Genomic DNA, 24,254 nt, shown 5'->3' with positions numbered 1-24,254 from the left:
AATGTTATAAGTAATAGTGATATAGATTTATCAAATACTTGCAGCTTTAGTTATTTGTGTTGCTATTTCAGCGTGAAAGAAAGCACATTTTTCAAACAGTCCTTCTAAGAAAATGTAAATGTTGGCAGGTGTAGTCTTCAGTTAGATTCAAGTAGATTATCTATGGTTGTTACATAAGGATAATTGCAATGGATATTGGCGTAAATCAAGACATCCTAGTTTATTGTCATATATCCTGTTTTCATGAATACCCGCCGTATTTTAGTGATATAATTATAATTGTAAATAAAAGAAAGTATATGTAAGAAAGCTAAATAGTCATTTAACTCCATGAAAGGAACTCGCACTACCAACAACATCCACACAGAAAAACTTCACAACATTACAATTAGCTCAGCTGAAGGAAGTGAAAACTGAGCTAATTTACATGTCATATAAGGTCAAGGACGCACAACCCATAAAATGAGTGAGTACGTATCTTTCTTTATAGATCCACAGATGTAGTCGAGGGACAGAATACGTTATGAATACGTGATGTAAAGAAGTGTGATGATAAACCTAGACACTATACGTCTGTAAGTGAGCCTTTCAAACACGTCGTTCACAGTACACGTGTATGTCGGTAATGATCAAATACTGGAACACACCACCATGGACACAAAGATAACACAGATCGCGCGTACATGTGTGTGTCTGTGTGTCTGTGTGTGGGTAGGACTCTCCCTCCCTCCCCACCTCTCTCTCTCTCATTTGTGTCATTATGTGTCTGTCTGCCTGTGTGTGCGCCCGTGTCAAAGCAACTGCTTATTTAAGGTCAACTCTGTCTTATATCACTCTGTGCCCCCACAGGTATCAACAGTGATGGTGGTTGGTTAAGTTATAGAATTATATTATATTTTGTCGGAAACACGAAAATCAAGTTTCAGAGATGGAACGGGCAACCGACCGTCTTCAGGGACTGAGCGAGCGATGTGCGGCAACGCCTTACATAGCTGACTGGAATGCCATCGATACCCTGGTGTTTCGGGAAATCCACGAGACGGGCACTCTGACGTTGGGCGATTCTTATGCCGTTGTTGATATACAGGTTGATAGCAATGCTTTGACATTATCTGATCCAGGGACGTTTACAGGTATGAATATATATTATCACACAACTGTTATGAGAAACAGTATGTAGAATGTCACATTTAATTAACTTTATGACTTTATTAATTCTGTTTTTTTTCTAAAATCGATGAGAAAATCCAGAGATGCGTTCCTTTGACATGTCTGAAACGAGTTTGGGTTCGAATCCTGGTTTGCCCCCAAACCGATTTCACAATCTCTATTTGAGGGCCATACTGTGCATCTACTTTATGCGTAAAATGTTGCTGCTATGTTACACAGGGTTTACAATATGTGCTTTGAAACTGTTCATAAACGTGCACATCTTGGTATTGTCATCTGGATTATTTAGCTAACATCGGAACTCTTGTCTGACACTTCAGAGCAGATGGCCATTGTGACGTTAACATGGGACTCCTCCACTTACACTTCACCCCGCTCAACTTTAGTCATACACTTGAAAGAGAGAGACTCGTTTGTTGTCCCGCGCATTGTCGGTGCCTTATGTGAAGAGCATTTTAGAAAGCTTCAGCAGTTTGCAGTTATGATGTTTGAAGATTACAAAACCAAAATATTAACGCTTAAACCGTCTCCACTAAGTTTTGAACTTCTTCATGTGGATATTCCTTCTGTACAAAGGCTCAAGGACAGCATAAATGTTGTTTCGAAGAATTTCAGGAATTTAGTTTTTGAGGAGGTACAAGTCGATGTGACATTTGAACTGAGGGAAAATGACCTCGCTATAAGTGAGGAGTTTGCTGTTGGGGAGCAGCAACCTGAAGCTGGTGGCTATGGAAACAGACCTTTCGCACAGTTTACATCTGGGTATGTAAAAAGATACATCTGTGAAAAAAATTAACATATTTTGCTGAACACAGAATATATACATGGCAGTTAAACGCAGATGTTCGTTTAACTGTATCCCGTATCACACTCCCATAAATAATATAATTATGCTTTTTTTGCACAGGAAGATACCAGCTCGGTTACGTGGGGTCCGTGGTATCACAGATTATTCCAGGGTCAGAGGTAGCTATCAGAATATTTCTAAAAAAATTAGAATACCCCTGTTTGTAACGTGTAACTGAACACATTTTATGATTTCCAAAATAAGCTTTCTGTGGCATACGAAACATGAAACCAGTAACATATATAATGGTTCAATGCATCGTCTGTGTTACTGCATGTGCCAGGCCTCTAGACGTATTTTAGTCTTATGTAATTGTAACAAATCGAACTTAACCGACTTAAAACTGTGCTTTGCATTAAGATGAGTCGTCAACAAAGACGTACGAACAAATAGCGAGGAAACTGAAGTGGCATCAGGAGAATGTTGATGCCAGATTTGAAGAACAGAGACGTCAGAATGAATCAATGCGGACGTCTTTGAATACCATTCTGGAATCTTTGAATATGAGTAGAAGATTAGGGGATCCTCATTCTGGTGAGCCTGGCGTTGTTGGACATTGCAGTGGCTCGTTCCCACCATTGTCAAGGGTTTCAGGGGATGCCGAAGAAGCAACAGGAGAATTACCGAGAACAGGGAACACAACACAGTTGCATGCGTTTGCTGCAGGTGATGCGCTAAACGTTACCTCTGGCCAGAGAGAGGAAAGAACGGTTGCTAATGATTATGACAAAAATCGGCACGAGCAGAGATCAAAGTCAACCTGTGGGCCCACAAATCATGAGAAAATGGGATCTGAAATAACACATTCTGATTCCACAATTAGGCCGTGTACCAAATCTGAGGATCATCCAACCATCACGGAGACACCAGTAAACGCTAACCCTCGCTCAACAACACGAAAAGCAGCCTCCTATTATGAAGCTGGAGTAAGAAATAGGTTCCCAGTCCCATCATCTGCTCCAAACACAAAACCCGAGCAGGATACACCATGGTCAAGGTATGTAGCAAGGCGTGCCTCATACCCATAGTCGTTGGTGATATATATGTGATTGTCTGATTGTCTGTGGCCAGAAATGTTCAGTTTCTCCTAACTAGCAACATGGTATCAGTAAAATCGGTGACTGTCTTTGCAGGGAAGTAAAGGCGTCCGGAAAGACGATGTCCGATAGATATGACTCTGCAACGGAAGGTACTGAAGAACAGCAACTATCTACCTCACACATTAACGTCGTTTTCTGACTGGCTGAGTGCTCTTCTGTCATTTTCAATACAACCCCCTACTTAGAAGCGAGTAACATTTTCTATGTTACTTGCTGGGGAATGCCGTGCACATTCGGTAGTTTGTCATTGCAATTCTTTGCGTCTAAAATTGAGTCACATATGATGTGCAGAAATGACCGATATTTTGCGAATGTAAATCGGTGGAAGGGAGATATTTCTATATCTGTGTTTCTTGTCGAGTGTTGTCGTCAGTGACTAATTTCTAAACTAAACTCCGGACTAAACTCCGGTACCCCTTGTTATGATCCGATACCCGTGCTTCAAAACAGGTCGAATTAACAGTGAGGTGATCGACATGATAAATATGTTGTTCATTGATCTCTCGTAGTAAATGGATTATTTACCCTCTATATGAACGAACATAGAGGGTACCCCTTCGAAACCAATGAACAACATATACAGAAATCTACAACTCTAGATGCAAAGTACATGAGGGTCGGTTGTGTAGCCTAATGGTTAAAGCATTAGCTCGTCACGTCGAATCCCCATGTGTGAAGTCCACTCCCTGGTATCCCCCTCATGTTGATGGAACATTGCCAAAACCATACCCAGTCAATCAATCAGTAGTACATGAAATATTTGGCACATGCAAATAATTTTCACTAGAAGTGAAATTACCTTTTAGTGACATCTTTCAGATGGGAATACATTAAAAAATATATGGAATGGTATGTTTCGTCACCATTCAGGAAACCGTTTGCGTATTCTCTCCAGTCATCTTTGTGATGTGACATTAGGCATATGCAAATGCAACTGCCAATTCTGAGAGAGAATGTTTGTGTAATACACTTGTGATGTTTCAGGTTACATGGTACCGTTCATCCACATTGATGGAGACGATCCACGGGCAAAACGTATAAACGCAACCATCAGACGGGAACTCAATTCAAGTGTGTATATATTCAGTTTCATCGGGAATTGGAGAATGAGAGTTAATGTTTACGTGGAAGTTAAACATTACACTGCCAGTAACTACCAATCGGATATGTTGATGAGGTCGGTCTTTTTAACAACCCCCTTGCTAAACATATAACGAAGATCGGCAGAAGTTGCGGAACACATCCCGCTTGTGGTTTGCTGCATAATGACTCACTCAGCATTATTTCAGCTATACGACAGCAGTGTAATCGCGTTATGACAATCCAGTGATAGCACCTGCCTTTGGTTTGATCACCAAGTCAGCGTGTCCGACCACCCTGTCCGCTTGTCCTTGAAGCGTGGATCAAGTCTAGCCGTGATTGTTCTATATACATAGAACCTTACTTGTTATGGTTGCACATTATTATGTACACATTTATCAAACACAAAGCTATAGCTTCACTATTATGTTTATAATGCTACAAAATTCAAAAATGCATTTGACTGTGGTTTTGTCTTTCAAATGGTTACAGAACAAACATTCCCGCCGAGAGCCTCAGCCTCACTGGGCACAGTCCTATGTTTCGACACATCCACAAGTATTGGGGACCAGGCACTTCGACAAATGAAGAAACAAGCTTTCCACTTCATTGACGGCGCGTATAGTTTCGTCCTGATCAGTTTGTATAATGTAGTTGACAATACAATGAATCAGACCCGACCCCGACATTTGACATGCAGTCAATTCTTGTAATGCTCGTTTGTCAGTTTACATGTATTGAGTATTTTTTCTGTATTCTTAATTACAGGAATAGAGGATATAGTGCAGGCGCACGATCTGGAAGAAAATGTTGGAGTCGTTGCATTTGGGGGTATTTCACGTATTGAACATCACCTCAGCAATGACTACACAAGTGTCAGGGATGCTATCGGTAAGAAGCTTCAGTAAGAGAAATATGAAAACCACCTACATGAATATACTTGTGCCATCAGTTTCGACTGTTTTGCACTCCTCCCATGCATGAATAGTGGAGTTAATTGATGATATATATGTCACATTTTTCTCTGTTACAGAGAAACTGGAGCTCAGCGGTCGCTCTCCACTCTATGAGGCTCTGATTTTGTGTTTGTGTTGTCTCCAGCGCGAGGGTAAGGGCTTGTAGACAATTAAATAGGCGAGACAGTACTTGAAGAAGGAATACAGTTACTACGTACAGCCATAATGAAATAGACGATACCTTAAGTAATTACTCCTTTGATGACGAAAATGTTTTGATTAATTCTATGTCAATTATTGATATGGCTAGGTGGAATACTAAGTCTGTCTGGAGTTGTCGCCCTTCGACCACGCCTGATCATTTTCACAGATGGAAATGCATCCGATGAAAGCGACACTGGAACCGATGTCAACCATACTGACGTCCAGGTATGTAGTAGGGGTAAAACGGTAAAACGGCACACCGTGGTATAAGTAGAACCCAGGTATGTAGTAGGGGTAAAACGGCATACCGTGGTATAAGTAGAACCCAGGTATGTAGTAGGGGTAAAACGGCATACCGTGGTATAAGTAGAACCCAGGTATGTAGTAGGGGTAAAACGGCATACCGTGGTATAAGCAGAACCCAGGTATGTAGTAGGGGTAAAACGGCATACCGTGGTATAAGTAGAACCCAGATATGTAGTAGGGGTAAAACGGCATACCGTGGTATAAGTAGAACCCAGGTATGTAGTAGGGGTAAAACGGCATACCCATGGTGTAAGTAGAACCGAGGTTTTTGGCTTTCGGTTCTGTGTACCGTAACTGATTCCCAAACAAATCGATTTTCTTTATCGTCATTTTAAAAACCTTTTTACACATTTTCTAAAAATCATGTTGTCCACGTCCATGTTTTCCTAGACAGCTGCCATCTTCACGGAAGAAAGTTCAGAATTGCCTTGAAGGTCGTCTACTTAGATCTATAAATCTTCAGATCCTGGTTTCCTTTTTCAGTTATTTCAAATGATAAATATTTGTCCAAACGTATTATACCTTCTGTAACTGTATTATACCTTCTGTAACGATTATGTAAACACATCGTTTGCATTAAAGACGAGTTGTTACATATCGCAGACAAAAAATTACCACTGAATTTATCCAAATACGACAGGTAGAATATGTTAGAAGAAGAACAAATAGTTCAAGTAAAACATGAACATTGGATTAACCGAGAACATATTATATCGAAAGGTAATATTTTCCACGTGACGTGGCAAAACTTGCCTCTCCTATGTTCTAAGTAAATCTATCCTTGAATCTCGAAATTAACATTGCAACTATTCCAAACCTATACATGTCTTTCATACTTTTGAGATTTCATCCTTTTTATTGCATATAGTTCAAACTCATTGGAAATAAGATCGAATGAGTTTTAAGTCTTATGTAAATGTAATTACAATTCGATATACTGAATTATCTGTGTTTAATTTTGCAACTCGCATCAGTGTGATTGTTTAGTCCAATCAAAAAAAGACATTATCTGCGTGAACAATTCATTCATGTTAAAATATCAAAACGATCTACTTGATACACATCATATTACACTTCGATATATTTCAACAACTTGCCAGCTATGAAGGTGACGACTTGACGTGAAATTAGATATTATTTACATGAGATCATTCGGCAAAACTGTCGTCAGTCTGAACGAGATCTGGAATGCATGCTATTAGAAACAATACCACTAATTGGGCCTATACTAGGTAAGGATCACTTGCCATTTGCTGTCCAGTTTTCGTGTTGTTGTGTTTTTTTTTATAATTTTTAACATGATTTATGTAAAGACAGTTTTGTTCAAGCAAAGACTGTGTTTATTTTTTTTGCATGTTATTAAACAATGTAAGGACTAGTTTGGCTCTTGTTTTCAATTTTCTGCATTATGATCATATCTCATATACCAAAAAAAGGACCGACCCGAGGGCCTTGTACCGCAATACGTACCATAAAGTGGTGAGAGTGTACCGTTTGTAGTAGCTTGTTACGTTACCGCCCAAATTACCAATGCTGCTAATCATTATACAAATAGGACAAAACATGTGTATGGCCATAATATGTGTTCAGTAGCAGAGCCATGATTATACATTAAAGGTTGCCTCTTCTGTGAGTATGGGGTTAGAACTGGTCCTCACCATCCCATTCTTGCAAGAAGCAATTGGTAGGATCGGATCGTCAGTCCCTCTAGCATACCTGATGCAGGTCTTTGCAACACAGTTGCGCAGATGGATGCTCTGATATGAGTGATACAGAACAAGGTCATGTGATGCTAAGCAACACACGAGCAATTATGAAAGTTGTTGTGTCACTTCATGCTCAATAACAAACAAATCGTGTTTCTGTTTTACAACTACTTTGACTATGTTTGCAGATTGCACATATTAACATTCACAAATTTATTCATCTTTTGCAGGTGAAGATGAGGATTATTGCTTTGTTTCAAAGTCTGACTACTTCATCTATCTTCCCCAATCCTGTTGTATGGGTTCCTGTAGGAAATGCCGACCGAGTATGTATGATCACCCGTGTTAATTTAAATTATGAATATTTTCTTGAACATCATGAAGATGGTCACAACTTCCTGTGGCAATGTCTCCTAACTAATATTATATTGACAGGATTTCATGATGTTCCTGGCAAAGAAGAGCAACGGGTTTTGCCTTGAGGGAGCGGATATCACCCAACTGTGCACTTACCAGCGAATTCAGGTATGAAATTGTGACAATGTAAATTGGGAAAGAAGTTGCTGAAATGAAACTAATTATTGCAAAAGTGGACATAACGACAACTTTACGTCAATAACGTACTTGTACTCTATGTGGCAAAAGTTTGATAATTTCGTTTTAGAAATATTCATCAGCGTATGCATTGAATTATTACATTTGAAAAAAAAATATCACCATTTCTTTTCCATTGTGTATTAGAGAACAATCATCGAAGTATACCAATGCCTCACCAATGGATCTGAGACAAACGCAATGCCGAACCAGATGCAAAAGCTCATAGGGGCATTTGGTGGTGAACTCAGTAATGAAGACCAGGTTGGTAGTTTAAGCACCTTGCTTAAAACTATGCAGAATTAAACTCTCCTATACATAGCATAATACCGTATCACATGAAAATTATATGCTGATAAATTATGATGAATTCATGTAAAGTCTGACTTATCATATTGACGCCTTACTAAATTAGACATTCCTTATACCCAACATATTGATACGTTATAATAATACTATTAATTCACATGGAATTGTAACCTAAATAATATGAAAGACGTCACATGTATTTTACTTTCAAAGTGATCGGATTGTTCCCTTACGTCCTCCCAGTAGGTCATACAGCCTTTGCCGTCCAGCATTTGGACAACCTTGTCGCTAGCTATAGGTTACATTTACCTGTGTCTTTGCGCACAGCTGTTGTTATAGATGCCTCTAACTTTCAGAGAGAAATTTCAAAGTCGGTGACAGAACTGATTGAGAAGGGTGCCAGTTTACCAGAGCTTGACCGACATGTGGAGTTGACAGGGTTACCACATCTAGGCAGCAGAGTGACTCGCTGGAAAGACAGGATGTGGACTAACTACGATATGGAGGGACCTGGAACAATCGTCAGTCATATTCAGGCGAAAAAGGGTGAAGTCTTTTGTCTGATGCTTTGCCTCCATCGGCTGAAAGAATTGTCACATATATTCTTAAAAAAGTAGGGAAACCTGAGCTTTGAAGTCTGGTAGAAATAAAACCCATTGAGGAACATTACACTGACATTCATCTTGTGCCTGCAGCATCATTTCACGTTATCACCACACGCAAACACCATGCATGGGAAGATGTGTACAAAATTTTCATTTCATACATCAGTCACCTAACAAGGGGGATAACCGAACGGCTTTGCTGTGAATGAAATCCATGTGATGATGCTTTCTCAATGCATCCATTCTTATTATTATTGCATCAACATTGATTCCCCTACTTTTCTAAGATATATATATATATATTTGTCAGGTGCGAAGGACTTTAAACACTATTCGGCTATATATGTCTGGAAGACATGATGAGGCTTTATTAACATTACTAATAAGTATCACTAATGTACCAGATGTATGTTTGACAGATTGGGTGCGGGTTCACTGGGACAACGGTCAGAGATCTGAGTGTAGGTATGGTGCACAGGGCGTTTTTGATGTTATCGTCGTCACTGATCAACCCAGATATAATTCCTCAGACATGACGTTCGACATTGGATGTGAAGTCACAAGAGGTATGACAAAAATAAGAATTATTATAAACGGATGTGACACATGTATCCAATAATACAATATTCTCCTCAAAAATATTTTTGATAAATAAACTAGATTATATTATCATTCACATGTCATATACGAGGTAATTTGTCTTTGTTAGGTCCAGACTGGGAGCATGGATGCCAAGATGGCGGTGACGGAGGTGTTGGAGTGGTTATTGAGAACAATGACGAGGGTTTAGTTACGGTTAGTCAAACTCATCACACTAACAGATATTGTTAACAATGACAAGGGTTTAGTTACGGTTAGTGAAACTCATCACACTAACAGATATTGTTAACAATGACAAGGGTTTAGTTACGGTTAGTCAAACTCATCACACTAACAGTTATTGTTAACAATGACAAGGGTTTAGTTACGGTTAGTCAAACTCATCACACTAACAGATATTGTTAACAATGACAAGGGTTTAGTTACGGTTAGTGAAACTTCTCACACTATAGCTAACAGTCGGGTTAAATGTAATAACACGTCAGCTTCACATAAGATCGATAATTCAAACGAGCAACACGATTTTATAGCATGTTTTCTTCCTTCCTCAGGTCCGGTGGCTGACCACGGCGCACATAGATGTCTATAGATGTGGGCATGAAGGCAAGATCGATTTGACCCTGAGGTGTGTATCCATAGATGTCATTATCTCGATATCTAATCGATTTATTATATTTTGCAATTTTTTGTGAATCAAGGGCTGTAGTTTCAAGCTCTTACAGTGGCTAGATTGTTCACCTAGTTCGAGGTAATGGGGTATGGATTTTCCCTAATGGTGATTTCGTTAGTTTCTGCCATGTTACAGAGATCCAGTCGAAAGTCTGAAGGATGCGACACAAGCAGATGGGCAGACGTGTCACGGTTTAGCAGCAGAAGCAGATATAAGGAAACTTTTAGATGGTAAGCATATTTGTCTACAAACTATATTAGGTAAATGTCGTATTGACCTCCCCCTTTAACCGTGTAATCAAGACAACTGACTACATTGTTAAAAGACGCTGCTCTCGAGATGGATGAGGAAAATTACAGATGGGTGTGGCAGTGGCAGGATGGGGAGGGACGGTGGCGACTGTATTCAGATGAAGAAAACCAGAAAATAGAAAAAGTCTTTCAACGCCCCAACGGCAGTTCGTGTCTGTTAGAAAGAAATGGCAAGAGGTAACAGTCGACTAATTATTATTATAAATGTACTTTAAATTGAAGATGTTTTGTGTAATAGCTAGCCAACACCTACATATGTCAAACCTTGCCCAGACAAGCACTTCTGGATTTGAGTAGCCGTCTACACCCTAAGGGCAAGCACACGCTCATCCTGGTCCACCTGCCTCAGCAACCGGCACGATAAGCCGATTTGTTAGACAAACATGACATTGTATTTCATAATATTGATTATAGTTTGAAATGACACATAGGCTTCCATTCGGAAAACACTCATCCTGTCAATTTCAATCGATGGTCAGGGTTATCTCCCTTACTTCATAACTTATCACGCAAGAACACACCTGTCCAACAGCGATAGGTCTTATGTTTTGTTTGGTTATTTTTATTGTTTTGAGGTGTTTGTTTCCTGTTTTCCGCTACATTATTACGGTAAATGTCAAACCCATTCATGCAATAACAAGTACAGAATAGTTCCTGAGTGAGGGACCTTGTAAAGATTCCGTGAATACAGAGTGAATTGTATAAACTCATACACCAATATAATATATGTTACACATATAATTATGCAATATAATAAGTATTATGCGTATAATTACATAATGTAATAAGTATTATACATATGATTAAATATTAATTATTATATCGATCCTGGCTTGCTCCTTGAGAACTACAAGAATCATATGTATTTTTTGGTGCGTTGTCTTTCTCCAGCTACCGGGTCTTGTTCAAAGACAAACACGAAAAATGCATAAACGATGACACAAGGAGAAAGGTGAAAAGAACACGTACGTTCTATATCTGTTGACATCGTGTTAATATTTCATAATGTACAAATATGCCAACCATATTAAATAACTTTCCCACGTACACTTGGAAGTATGTTAAGGATTGTTGTTGCAGATTACAATATTGAAATGTATGTATTCATATTTTAACGTGTTTATTACTTATATTCAATGTGTTACCTAGGAATGAACGAGGATGATCTTATGGTTTACAAGGAAGTCGAACGACAACTGAGAAGGTCGTAATACATATGTCTGCAACAGCCTGAGGTTGGAAAATCATGTATTGATGAACGTTAGGCTGTGCCAAGGCGGTGGAGGCGTTACACCTGCACGTGGTCTTTAACTACATTATGCTTCCTAAGTACATGAACGTTGCGAGCGTTGCGTTCGAGTACAGGAATCAATGAATGAATTGCAGTATTGTTCTTTTTGCACCTTGACATTTTTCTTTTTCTGAATGTAAAGAAAACAAAGGAAATGGTGGTTGAAAGAAGAAACCCGTACACCCTCTTATCACTGATAATACAGAAACTGAAAGGTCGAACCGTTACTAATTTCCCGGCGTTATCTTAAATTCCAAATTTTCATTTTCAAAATACATCGATATATTCACATAAAAGGCCAACAACGACCTTATTTTCTTCGCCGCTTAAAAAACGTTTTTATTTTCAAAACCATATAGAAAGTGTGGTGACCCATAAATGTTATGTTGGTATGGGGGTCTGTCTGCTCCCAACAAACACAAACTTTCAAAATTGCTAAAGTGTCAGCTAAATTACTTGAGTGTTTTCCCTTTATTTATGAATATGTTCAGTTTACTTATGAGGGCCAGTCAAGTGGGTAACTGAAGTTAGAATTGATATTACCTACATTTTATTTCACCATTTTGAACTGTTTCCATCTGGACGCCAGTGGACAGTCCTTCATACCATCTAGTATTCGTGCATGCATGCATGCGAGAACGACTAATTTAGCCTCTGTACATATGCATTAATTGCCATCAGCATTCGAATTCGTTTGTGCATGTATAATCATTGTACACACATATTGAGACCATTTTTTATACAAAAAGAAGTTTCTCCGAGATAATAAAACTGCATTTTATGTTTTGTTACCTTATCTTTGTATCTGCCATATCGCTACACTGTTCTACATTTTCACCAGTCTTAAGAACCCCGGTGTGCCAGGCTCATAGCATTACAGAGACTGCCGACTGGTGATGAGTGGAAGAACACTTAACTAATGACTATTGAAATCAAAGAAACTAATTTCGCACACCGATTTTTGAAACATTCATGATAAATTTCACTTTGTGAAACGGTGTTTGTGTTTCGGTTACCAGTATAAATTCCGATTATAATTTAGTAATAACAATATGTTCTGTTTAAGACTGATTTCACATGTGATGAGGTCAGTCTTTGTAAATAACTGTTACTGCTTCGGGTAATATTTTATTATTAGAACAACTGGCAGCTTCCGGTGTTTTTATGGACATATACAGAAGTTGTATATTCATACAAATACCATTATTCTTTGTCGTCTCAACTCCTATATTGCCCATCAAAGAAAAAGTGTTTGTGTTTGTTTTCACCACACTGTCAAATATTACTTTTTGCTCCATAGCATGGTTATTGTAAAACTTGACACAATATAGCAAAGTGAACAGACCCAACAATGTTCACAGCACAGTGTAGACACACAGAGTAGTTTATTTACATGTTGTATCATCCAGTTCCAAGGGATGAGTAGTCGCGAACACTCTCAGAGAGATTGGGCTAGTCACCGACCATTCACAGGGATTTGGCAACATTCTGGTCCTAGCCCATTGAATGTCAGCAATTCTGGAATTTAGTACAACATATGTATCACATGCATGAAGTGCAACAATATCAGTTATATTCAAACACTAATGGGACATGTCCTTATTGCAAGAGCATTCTTATCAATTGACACAATCTAATCAACAATACAACGGCAATCCGCTTTACAAACGAATCTTAAAGTACATGTGTAATGCGTTGTTTTTGCAGTTGAGATTGGTTAGTTCGACTTCCTTGTGCATCGTCTCTCATGACACTACAAACAGATATCATGTTATCACACTCTATCGCAACCAGCTGAATGAGAGCATTATCAGTTCATCGACGACCTTCTCCTGTTCTGATCTAGTTGATCTTCCGACTACGTGCATACTTTCAAAGAGTGACTCAGGACATGCTACCCTGGACAGAATGAGAAATAGTGTACGATGTAACAACCACAGTAATTCAGTTGGACTTCACTAGACATATATATGACACTGTCCACACTCAATCAGCACTTATGTGGGTCCAAAACAAAATGTCGCATGACATCATGTCAGTAGTCAATCAGTTATTGTACTCAAAAGAAAGCTTTAGGCTGCAGCGTAACAGAATTGTGAGTGGCTCACAGCAATTCACATTTACAGAATATTGATGTAAAAAGAGTCAGCCCCTAGAAGCCAGGTATTATAGATTTGTCAAAAACCTATTAAGAAGTTAGTATTGCTGTTCTAACGTATACTTGTAAAATAGTTTTGTCGCATACCAACGATCAGTGGACGTTTACATCGTTATTATAATTGGACATACTAATACAATACACTCCATTTCCTTAAATCCCCCAATTTGTAGTAATGCAATTCTATGTCTTTTCCCTTAGATTTTATATATAGCAGGTATGATTCCACCGAAAACATCACTTTAATCTTTAATTCATCAGATACAGGCAGAAATATCTGAATAATTAGAATGTATTCGTCGAAATTTGATATATCCTCTTTATTGCTCCATACGCCTCCCAGACAAAACCAAACAGTCCATCCTCTAAACAGTGCATCACCATATTGGTGTGATGCCTTGTATCAGTCACTTCTCGATGTCTAAACCGGATGTTTACTATACTGAAGTAAATAATCAACAATAAATAGAATATGTCCTCCACATTCAGATTACACAGTAACATTGTAACAGATATAATTACTTAATCCGGATTAATTCACATTTGCAAAATATTGCCCGAAATTGTTCGATAACAGATGTCTTTTGGAAACCCCATTTTTCTCAGGCTTAAAAAATCATGAGTTTGATATGAATAGGACAACTGGAGATACATTTTTGTATCTGTTAACCAACATTCGGACAATGCTTTATTTGAACGCATTTTGACCAGAATAGCTTATTGAAACAACGACAATGTAAAACTATGCAGTATTTTGACGTATTCAAAGTCATATCACCCAAAAATAAAAACTGACTTTTACCTACGTTTAACACAAAAACTAAAGGCCAGTATTGTCATCAAAATGAACTGTCAATCAAACGATCCACACATAAATCGAACGGCATAAGTAGCATCAATAAAGTCGTCAAAACTGGAGTTTATTTGAAATCATAGGCGGCAGTCAGCAGGTCTAATAATTATATAGCACAGATTGTTTAAATGGGCACGGTAAAGTAAAGGATTAAGATTCTTTCAGTTCGTTTTATGTATGAAACGCTTCTAATGTGGAAAGCTACAAGGCGGTCCATGAGCTGTCCCCACAGACTGAAAGTTCCTTGGCAATGCACTCATCCCGGTCTTCATCACTCAAAACTGAAAATAAACAACAACCCATAAATGAACTATTACGGCATCATACGATTTGATGCATATTAGAAAGCACACATATCTGGATCTTCCTTCAAGAGCAGTCAGTTTGCAGCACGCGTCTATTTCATGTTGTACGTGCATTTACGACTCTAACGTGTCTGACGTACCTCGGCGCCTCACGTTATGCCTGGTACTGTCTTCCGCACTTTTCTCTTGCATCAAGCTGAACAGAACACGGAAACTGTAAATGAAACATGCAAACTTAAAAACTCCACATCAGTATGAAAATGTAAGTGAGTGAGCAAGTTTAGTTTTACGACGCACTTAGCCTTATACCATTCACACTGCGCCGGTCTGTAAGTTATCGAGTCTGAACCACACAATCCAGTAATCAACAGCATGGTCATCGATTTACGCAAGCGGCAGCCGAATGACATGTGTCGACCAGACAGCATGCCTGACCACCCGATCTCGATCCCGTTACGAACAGCATGGGGTACTGATCATGAAGATCAGTTCTAACCCGGATCTTCACCGTTCATGGAAATGTGAAAATACATGTACATGTATGTTCTAGAACAAACACATTCTAATCTGTTCTTGTTATTTAAACATTAACATTGTGATATGTTCAACATTAGAATAGATATAATTCTACCTCTTCCCTTGTTTCTGTATTACACAGGAACCGGTTGGTTTTCGAGCAAATTCCCTGTTGAGTTTTTCAGTATTTCCCCTGTCATACAGCCGCCATTGGCCTCGGTCATCATGCCACTGCCACAGAACGTGAGGCTTCTCAGCAGTCGGTACAGCATGACCTAGTGATGTTGTAAAGTGGAAACATTACCTTGACATATATGTTTATGATACTACTTTTGACGAGTATTAAATAGAAACCATTATTTAATCTAATAAATCCAAACAGTGTCTTCAGCATATGGAAAACCAAGTGCACGTTACTCGTCAGTGTCAAGATGAAAAGCACGAACAATTTACAATTATTCATTTTACAAACCGATCAAATACGTTCTCCCCCCTAGGATGTTAGATGAACAATATGTCTATTGCAACAGCGAAATCTTGAGTGTCATAACCCAGATCTCATGTGATACTGTTGTTTGAAATGATACAATTGTCACCTTTCTTTGAAGCAACATCCTTCGTGGGTGCCCCTTTCCTCTGTGACGAAGGTAGGAGATCTTCTACGGAACTATAGCGGATATACAAGTCCTAGTCATGATCGTATTTACATGTGCTTATGTATTGGGTGATGTATTCTAGATTATTACAGTGCAGAACAGTTGTTAGATCTTGAACTGTAAGTATTGAACTGTAACATTTTGAGAAATGAAATGTAATTATTGCATGTTTACTAGTGAATCAGAATGATCGTTTAAAAAGCATTTAGCTCAACGATATTGTAAGCTCTTTCTCTTTCATATTAAGAAATTACCACTGTAATTTGAGACGGAATAACTTAATGAATGTTAAATTTGCTATGCTGTACAGACAGGATATTGTTAATATAATAATTACCATATCACAAGTTCTAATTTTCCTTCATATCCATAGTTACAGGACTGGAATGTACCATTGTCCCACCTGACCTGAAAATAAATATATGCAATAAACATTAGCTATACTTTCTAGGAGTTTCGACAAGAGAAATAAATTATGCTTATAATGGAAGCAGAAAGTGTGAATATTGGTTATCTATGTATGTGCTAACTGTTGCGTAATTGCAGCTGAATGTTCGGTGCGATTCGTTCTTTCACTTGTCCACAAAGGAAATGTGCACTCGGTATTCGGAGGCTTCTTACCTTCACTTTGCCATCTTGCCTTTTCCTGATGACAACACCAGTGTTGCCAAAGCCTCCTTCTTCATCGCCACGTGACCAGTCATCACCTGCAAACAAATGAAAAAGCAGTCTGAAAACCTAAATGTAGGATTGTACTTTATATACTTTGGCTATCAAATTGACATTTATCACCGAATATACAAGCAGACTTTGTACCTCTTCTCACTCTGCATCCAATCTCAATCAGGTCATTCTGACTGAGGATCCTCGGGTGGTCATCCACTTCAGTGATGTCATACATGCCCTCGTAGCCAAATCTGTATGGACATGGAACATCGGTCAAGTCCCACTGAACCCAGACATATTCTGAAACAGACCCAGGGTCGCAGAGTGTACACTATACGTTGTTCATTGGGCACGAAGGGTGTATGGGTTGATGTACTGTCGAGGGTACATCAACCACTGGGCCCCCGAGGGACCAGTGAACAGTTGAAACGTATTTGTCTCACAGAACACTTCATATTTTAATTGTGGATTGTTTGAAGCACCGGTAAAAATCCTTTTGGAGATTTGGTAGATTGTGAAGACAAGAAAAACAGACAGAGTTATCGATTTGTATTTGATTTGCAAAACATTAATAATTTCCCTTCATCATACGTGATTCAATGTAATCCAAGATAAAGAATTACAACGACGAATTACGAACTAAGTTCGGCATTTCCAGAGAGGTACAAAGAAATGTTACATGCTTTGTCCGCTGGGTACATGGAAAATAATAGAAGAGCGACATTCATGTGCGATGTAAGATAAAGATAATACTAAACAGTTATCAATTATTCTGTATGCAATAGATACACTACATGATAAGTGTGCCATACTTGATTTTCGGATTAGAATAGTCAATGTGTTTAACAGTTACATGTAGAATGACATGGTTATCTTTCTCTACCACTGACGGAGTGATGTGCATGACATTGTACATGTAAAGCGCCTCTTCTGTCAATGAAATAGGCAATGCGTGTAACAAGACAAGCTGTATTACTCACTGTCATCATCAGCATGGTTGATGATTGTTCCTGGGCCATTTAAATCCTGGTTCTGGTACTTCCAGTCAGGACCTCTGATAACTCTTGACCCAAGGGGAGGCAGGTCCTTGACCTCCTTAATGATGTCAAAACCTGCAGGGTCATCATCAACGCGGCTAGAGTCCTTTGTTTCTAATTTCGCCTTCACTTCTTGAATGACGTAGCTCTGAAGGTACAGAAATGTTGTGTATTCTTGCCACTTCTACTTACAGTAAGTTACCTTGTGATAAATACAATTATTGTCTAAGCTGAGCCTCCTGCGACACATGTATATTTATCTTACCTCACACATAAATGTTGCTGTCTGATTGGATAAGCGCTTCTCCGTTATTTACAATGCATCCCACTTACAAGCGATGTACATTGCAATGTACCCCGGTGCCAATAGCAAATCATTTGGTCCTTCATGGTAGTACTTCTTTTATCTCGAACAACACTGAGTCACACACGGAATGATGCATGGAAATTAACGATGTTTTGCAAATACAAATCGATGGAATCGACATTTCCAGTGTCGTCTGCATAATCTAGCAATGACTACAAAAAAGATTTGCCTCGTATTTCAAATAAACAAATTTTGACAAAACGGCCAAAGATACTCCCTGGGAATATTAAGAAGGGGAATTACACCGCGGCGATTTTTAAAACTTAGACAATACCTGCGGGAAAAGCAGCAAGATGTATTAAAGATCCGAATCGTTTGATTCACACAGGCTGGCTAAAGTGTAGGATGAGATGTCCCTCGGAGCAGTTGGGTTAATGTACCATTAATGTTTGTTCATGCCCGTAGGTTTTAGAGAACGAAAACAAACATCGAGGGTACACCAACGCTTCGGGCTCAGGGACCATAAACAAACAAAGAGGGTACATTAACCCATGCTCTCCTCGTTTCAGTGGAAACTGGGTTACCTTCTCTTGAGAAGACATATCTCCGATAAAGACATCTGCCAGTACATCCATGGCCTCGCTCGAGAATTCATGGGATTTTACACACATGTAAATTTTCGCAATACTCTCCTGAAAAAGAAATGTTTGTGTTGTCTTAAACATATAAGGCCTCTCCAGAAAGTAATCTTTGAGTCAATATGTGTGAAGAATGTAAACCAGTCGTTGACACTGCAGTATATTGAACTATTGTTCGCTTACCTGTTTTCTGTAGTAGGTACATAACGTTCCAATATCCTTTCCCTCAACAATGTTTCCATCGCTAAGTTTTGACAGCGGGGACAGGAATGACTAGGGACAGATTATGTTATATTAACGATATGTTAGCGTAAAGCAGATGGAACATTGAAATGATGATCTTAAAGATGCATGAAAACTATATACGTATCTATACATATAGGTCACTATTGTCAGTCCTATTACAACTTCCAGAGAATGCCTCTAAGACAGAAATACACAAATTCCAAAATGCATGCCTAATATCATCATGTGTTCTGATTGCTATGGATGTACTTGTGATGTCATAAATCTTTTTTAACAGTCTTAACAGAAACTATATATGTAGACGGTATTGCCAGTACAGGGACAGGCACTTACCCTGTCTGCAGCTGCAACAGGAACCCATGTTATTGGGTGTGGTGTTCTACTGGACTTCTTCAGGGAGAGTTCGCTCATTAGTTGTATCAACTCGATTTTTGTCTAAAACAAAAAAAGTTCTCAAAGAGGTATATATTTTTCTTGCATGTGCCTTTGACATACCAGAAGTACTTATTAACTTATAGTACTTAGCATATTGTCAGAGGAAAACCTAACTGGAAGAAAGTACTTTTTTACAGCATCGTCAAGGTGTTGCTTGATCTACAATGTTAGTGGACGTACACTGGGATCTGTTGAGGGGGTATCTTGTCCTGTAGGCCGGGTGTCGTCAGTGGCTAAACCGTCTGTGATAAAGATAATCCTTGGCCTGATCTTGTGCACTCCTCGGACGGTTAATACTCCCCCTATGACAATCATTATATTTGATTTACATTTCCTATAAGACGTGATGTGTTTGTCATGTATCTTTATGACTTCAATACGTTTACTCTGATATTATGACTATGACTAACACAGATATATTCTCATTTTAATTCACAATCATGTTAAACAGTTATTTGCATGATAAATGCTACAGATTCAGGACAACGTGAACATCGTACCTCCTTCTTGTATTTCCGCAACACACACTAGGAGAGCTTCGAATATCGGACTTTTCCCATAACAAACCAGACTTTCTGTTGCAAAATCATACAACAAGAATTGACGGACTGTTCAGGTAGTGTTGACATAACGTTTATCAACGCGTTGTACATAATATGTAGTATGCTTCTCTTGAAGTGTAGAACTGTTACATGACATATGCTCAACAAAACGATGCCTTACTTTTACGACTTACATGTTTGATAAAATCAACGATGCAACGAATATCTGGTTTTAGCAATTACAAATCAAGTGTAGTAGCATGAAGACGATCACATGTTTTTTCACCTATAGCATCTCTGACAGCTCCGTAGTCGTTGGTGAGCCGCTGGACAACCTTGGCTCCTCCTCCCAGTGACACCACACCCACATTCTCCTCCACTCCGTGCTGCGCAGCTATATCCTCAATTCCTGAGACATGATGTAATTACATTTCTCTTAAGTAATGTGCTATACATCCAGTCTATGTCACATTGGTCTGAAAGCGATTCAGAAAACGTAAAGCTGCATGGAGATGTGGAAAAACCAGGATTGAATAACGCTGAAATCGTAACGTTCCAAACATGGCAAGCGCCGAGGACATCAGTGGACCTGGATACCGGGGCTACCGGTCTAGGAACATACAGTACATATTGTGGTACTCTTTGGGGACAATTATTGGACGAAATTAAGAAAACATATAAAACCGAGGTTCAGAACGTATAATTCAGCACATGTATCATCGGGGATACCGTTTGGTATCATTGCATCTTGAACTGAATTAAGACATACATATATGTAGTCTGAAACAATCAAAGCTAGCACTACGATAATGGAAAGGGGTTGCCTATAATATTTATACCAACCATCAACAAAGTTGTTGGCAATCTTCTTGACTTCTTCTAGGCCTTCCAGTCCAATGCTGTCTGACACATCCAGACATAACACAGTGTCCATGCCCATTGCCCGCGGTGGTGGTGGAACATCTGGAAATTCACAATTAGCATTCTGCATACAGAAACGTATCGTCTCCATGTCATCAGAATGTCACACAAAACCACTTCACTTATAGTCATCTTGCAGAAAGGTTAATATCATCAGCAGACCAGATAACCCGTCAAAAGTCATCGTATCCAAAGGGCGCAGAACACTGCTCATGATGTCAATCAATGGATTGTCTGACCAAGTTCGATTAGTTACAGACCGTCGCCCTATAACTGAAATATTGCTGAGTACGGCAACAACAAAAAACCGACCACAATACTGGATAATATCTACGTGCCGGGAACGTGTTGCAAAATTGCGTTATGAACATCGTTCGTTTGAGGGATGACTGTTGGAGCAGTGTCAGATATGATCTAGACAACAAAAATGTCGGCTTCCCATCTGTTTACAGGACACCAAGAAGGCAACAAGAAGGCAAATGTGCTTCTTCGGAAAAGGGACATGGGAAACATCCATGTATAATACACACTAATTTTCCGTAATGAATATATTGGATAATGTGCGCATCACCTACAGTCTGAGACACGACTTCCAGCTGCTTTCAAACACGGCCTACTCATGAAACCGCCTACCGTTGACCAGAGCTGCAGCCACAGCCTCAGTCAAACGTCTCACTTCCGGGTCAGATGAGCTGTCTCCCACATGAGCGACGTTCAAGGAGCTCAACAGCCGCTCGGCTTCTTCATACGTTTCTGTTGGATATGTTTTTGATACTTTGATACAATTTAGATATCACTACATATATCCAAATACTATATATCGTAGAAATGAAGTACAAAATTATGAGTGGTTATTTAGGACACATGCAATATCCCAAGATAATGAGTTAAATACAGATGGTAAAGGAAGTCCATGTGTTCACTATAGCGAAAAGCAAATTTTGTTCGTTGTAACGTGTGCGAAGGTCAACTGTGAGAAGAGCAGCATCAAACACTGTTGTTACATATTTTTACGGTTGTCCAATACTGCATAGTGATCACGCTGGATAATATATTTGTGAGGATAAGGACAACGCATTATATATTTCATTGCATAAAATTGAGATGAACGATAGCTGAGGTGGGAAAGAACTCACGTTTTGCAGATACTTCTCCTTCTTTTGTTTGACATGGTATGTCTTTTTCGGATCTGACAACAGTGTGGGAAAACCATTACTGAAATCTGCACCTACACGGCATGTATGCATATTGTGCATGTATAGAAACCTTCGACATTAATATAAATATTAGACATGTGGTCATGTGCGATGACTGTAAAATGTTGCTAAAATGAGGAAACAATTATGCGGAGATAAAATGAATGTCACTGAATGATAACTATCGCAAGTGATTCCGTCTGTTCATAATACCTTGATGGAAGTATAACTACATCCTCTTCAAACCCAGCAGCTTCAGAAGATACAGCTGCGTCGATTGTAGCTGGGCCAGCTATTTGCTGCTCATCTGTTCCTTTGCCTGGCCTGGGGGCAAAAAGTCATTATAAATTAAAGTAATGTCAGTTATGGGTCTTGTTATGAATAAAACACTCGATGTCATTTTGTAAACACACTTTAAGGCTGACACTCACATTGCGTGTAACTAATAGCATATCAATGCGAAATGTGAAGCATAATTTCTTAGTGTTTACCTCCAGTGGTAATAGACTGGAATTTACACGAATCGATAGACTTATGCCGAGCTGTTGGCAAGTTTGGGGTACCAGGATTGCCTTTCTTTTCGTTGATTTCTGTATGTGTCTAAAGTACCATTACTATCATACAGGGCTAATGCTCACATATCATAGCTTGCTGGTTCATTTTTATCAGTTATGGGTGTCGGTGGGACAGTAGACTCTGTGCTCCGGGATGTATCGGGTGCCACTTCCTTCACCATGTACGTCGGGTAGGATGTTTGTTGGAACTGTTCTGCTAACGTTTGGGCATGTTGGTAATCCCCCTTTGTAATCAGTGATGACACGTCATAAGAATCGGCCTTCAGCGTATGTTTGGAATGCGTTGGTTCCTTGTCCTGTTGATTTGCTGGTGTCTTCGTCAACAGGGTTTCTAAGAAGGATTGTGTAACCTGTCTCATCTCCTTCAATCCCCTTCCCATATCAACACGAATGCTGTCCATATGTTCATTTACCTCTCGCTGCATCATTCTAAAGTTGTTTTCCATAGATTGCAACCTACACTCTACCACCGTCATATCTGTCAATGACAAGTCACATGCTCATGTGTGGTGTTTTTGTGTTAAGCGTCGTATGATGTAAGTAATCGAATTGTGATATACAATGAAATAGTAAAAGCCAACAAGCGAATGTAAAATTAATGACATAAGAAATCACATACACTAAAGTAAACATGAATTACGTGTGTGTACCTGATACTACAACACTAGACTCCATGACCAAAGTTATTCAGACATGGAAGCTGTTCACTGGCAATCATTTAAATACCTTTAGTATATGAAGCAAGGGTAAATGATATTTTTAAATGGTCTGAGAAATGCAGCTTAGCAGGTGATGTTCGAACTTCACAAGATTAATAAGAAATACGATATATTCAAACAGATTGACCAGCAATGGTCACTTTGAATGACCAGACAACCAGACGCTTTAACCTCAGTGCTGAAGTCACCCCACTCCTCTATCCATCGTACTGGAACAAGTTCGACATACCACGGCTCAGGGAAAATAACTCATGGAGAACTATTGGTTCCTACTAAGGTTAACATTAACTTCCCTGTTTAACGTTGCACTATAGTTACCATAGTGACTTACGAAAACCTTTTGTGAAAGGAGGCCCAGGTGCTTTTACAGGTCCCAGTTACACAACAACATTCGGAGTCAGGATCGAGTCCTACTTGTGGAACAGCCTACGTTCGATCCGAGACCCAGTTGTGCACATCAAGGAACACTAAAGACGCACTATTACAGACTCGCATACTGTTACTAACCAGTCAGTGAAATACATTGTAGCGTTTTTAAGCAGCACATGGTGCAGGATATTAGCACAACATAAATCTTTGAATGTGTGTATACACTGTACCAGCTTCAGTCTGGCATCAATGTACAAGATTGACACACACTACTGACCCTGTCAACTTGCTTGTAAACACGTCTTGTACTGCAAGTGCCACATGTGCTGCTTTTACAGACTATCGATTGTTACCACAGTTTCAGAC

At 39.1% G+C, this 24,254-nt stretch overlaps 3 protein-coding genes across 3 annotated transcripts in view; 2 read left to right on the top strand and 1 right to left on the bottom strand.

The window, feature by feature from the left end:
- Positions 1–24,254, top strand: part of LOC137278200 (uncharacterized) — a 250,335-nt gene that overhangs the window by 18,596 nt on the left and 207,485 nt on the right. The window lies entirely within an intron of this gene.
- On the top strand, positions 882–12,528 carry LOC137278205 (uncharacterized). The gene is made up of 21 exons (XM_067810412.1): positions 882–1,133; positions 1,491–1,932; positions 2,078–2,136; positions 2,378–3,014; positions 3,151–3,206; positions 4,102–4,188; positions 4,690–4,812; positions 4,966–5,088; positions 5,231–5,305; positions 5,464–5,582; positions 7,600–7,695; positions 7,805–7,894; positions 8,111–8,227; positions 8,629–8,818; positions 9,297–9,443; positions 9,587–9,672; positions 10,029–10,102; positions 10,283–10,377; positions 10,473–10,635; positions 11,350–11,423; positions 11,608–12,528. Exons 1-21 carry the CDS (start codon positions 929–931, stop codon positions 11,667–11,669), a joined length of 3,120 nt encoding a protein of 1,039 aa, XP_067666513.1. The 5' UTR covers positions 882–928; the 3' UTR covers positions 11,670–12,528.
- The window catches only part of LOC137278925 (uncharacterized), a 30,031-nt gene continuing 18,883 nt past the window's right edge, over positions 13,107–24,254 (bottom strand). The window contains exons 25-43 of the mRNA XM_067811425.1: positions 22,864–23,278; positions 22,439–22,549; positions 22,166–22,218; positions 21,663–21,782; positions 20,952–21,071; positions 20,395–20,517; positions 20,067–20,141; positions 19,747–19,868; positions 19,465–19,566; positions 19,069–19,158; positions 18,832–18,939; positions 17,884–18,088; positions 17,054–17,203; positions 16,859–16,944; positions 16,575–16,645; positions 16,178–16,248; positions 15,697–15,856; positions 15,206–15,279; positions 13,107–15,041 (exon numbers count right to left, since the gene is read on the bottom strand). Of these exons, the coding sequence (XP_067667526.1) occupies positions 14,962–15,041; positions 15,206–15,279; positions 15,697–15,856; positions 16,178–16,248; positions 16,575–16,645; positions 16,859–16,944; positions 17,054–17,203; positions 17,884–18,088; positions 18,832–18,939; positions 19,069–19,158; positions 19,465–19,566; positions 19,747–19,868; positions 20,067–20,141; positions 20,395–20,517; positions 20,952–21,071; positions 21,663–21,782; positions 22,166–22,218; positions 22,439–22,549; positions 22,864–23,278 (2,336 nt within the window). The 3' untranslated portion in view covers positions 13,107–14,961. The remainder of the gene's footprint in view (positions 15,042–15,205; positions 15,280–15,696; positions 15,857–16,177; positions 16,249–16,574; positions 16,646–16,858; positions 16,945–17,053; positions 17,204–17,883; positions 18,089–18,831; positions 18,940–19,068; positions 19,159–19,464; positions 19,567–19,746; positions 19,869–20,066; positions 20,142–20,394; positions 20,518–20,951; positions 21,072–21,662; positions 21,783–22,165; positions 22,219–22,438; positions 22,550–22,863; positions 23,279–24,254) is intronic.

The sequence above is a fragment of the Haliotis asinina genome, chromosome 3 (genome assembly GCF_037392515.1).
Source record: "Haliotis asinina isolate JCU_RB_2024 chromosome 3, JCU_Hal_asi_v2, whole genome shotgun sequence".
NCBI classification, from domain to species: Eukaryota; Metazoa; Mollusca; class Gastropoda; order Lepetellida; family Haliotidae; genus Haliotis; species Haliotis asinina.
Note: the sequence above shows the minus strand (reverse complement) of the source record. Positions and strands in the feature narration are given on the sequence as shown.

What these genes read in the sequence shown, in the direction of transcription:
- LOC137278205 (XM_067810412.1), top strand. Translation starts at nt 929, where the DNA reads ATGGAACGGGCAACCGACCGTCTTCAGGGACTGAGCGAGCGATGTGCG. An exon ending in TCAACCATACTGACGTCCAG is followed by an intron (nt 5,583 to 7,599) that starts GTATGTAGTAGG and finishes CATCTTTTGCAG; the next exon opens with GTGAAGATGAGGATTATTGC. An exon ending in AACTCAGTAATGAAGACCAG is followed by an intron (nt 8,228 to 8,628) that starts GTTGGTAGTTTA and finishes TCTAACTTTCAG; the next exon opens with AGAGAAATTTCAAAGTCGGT.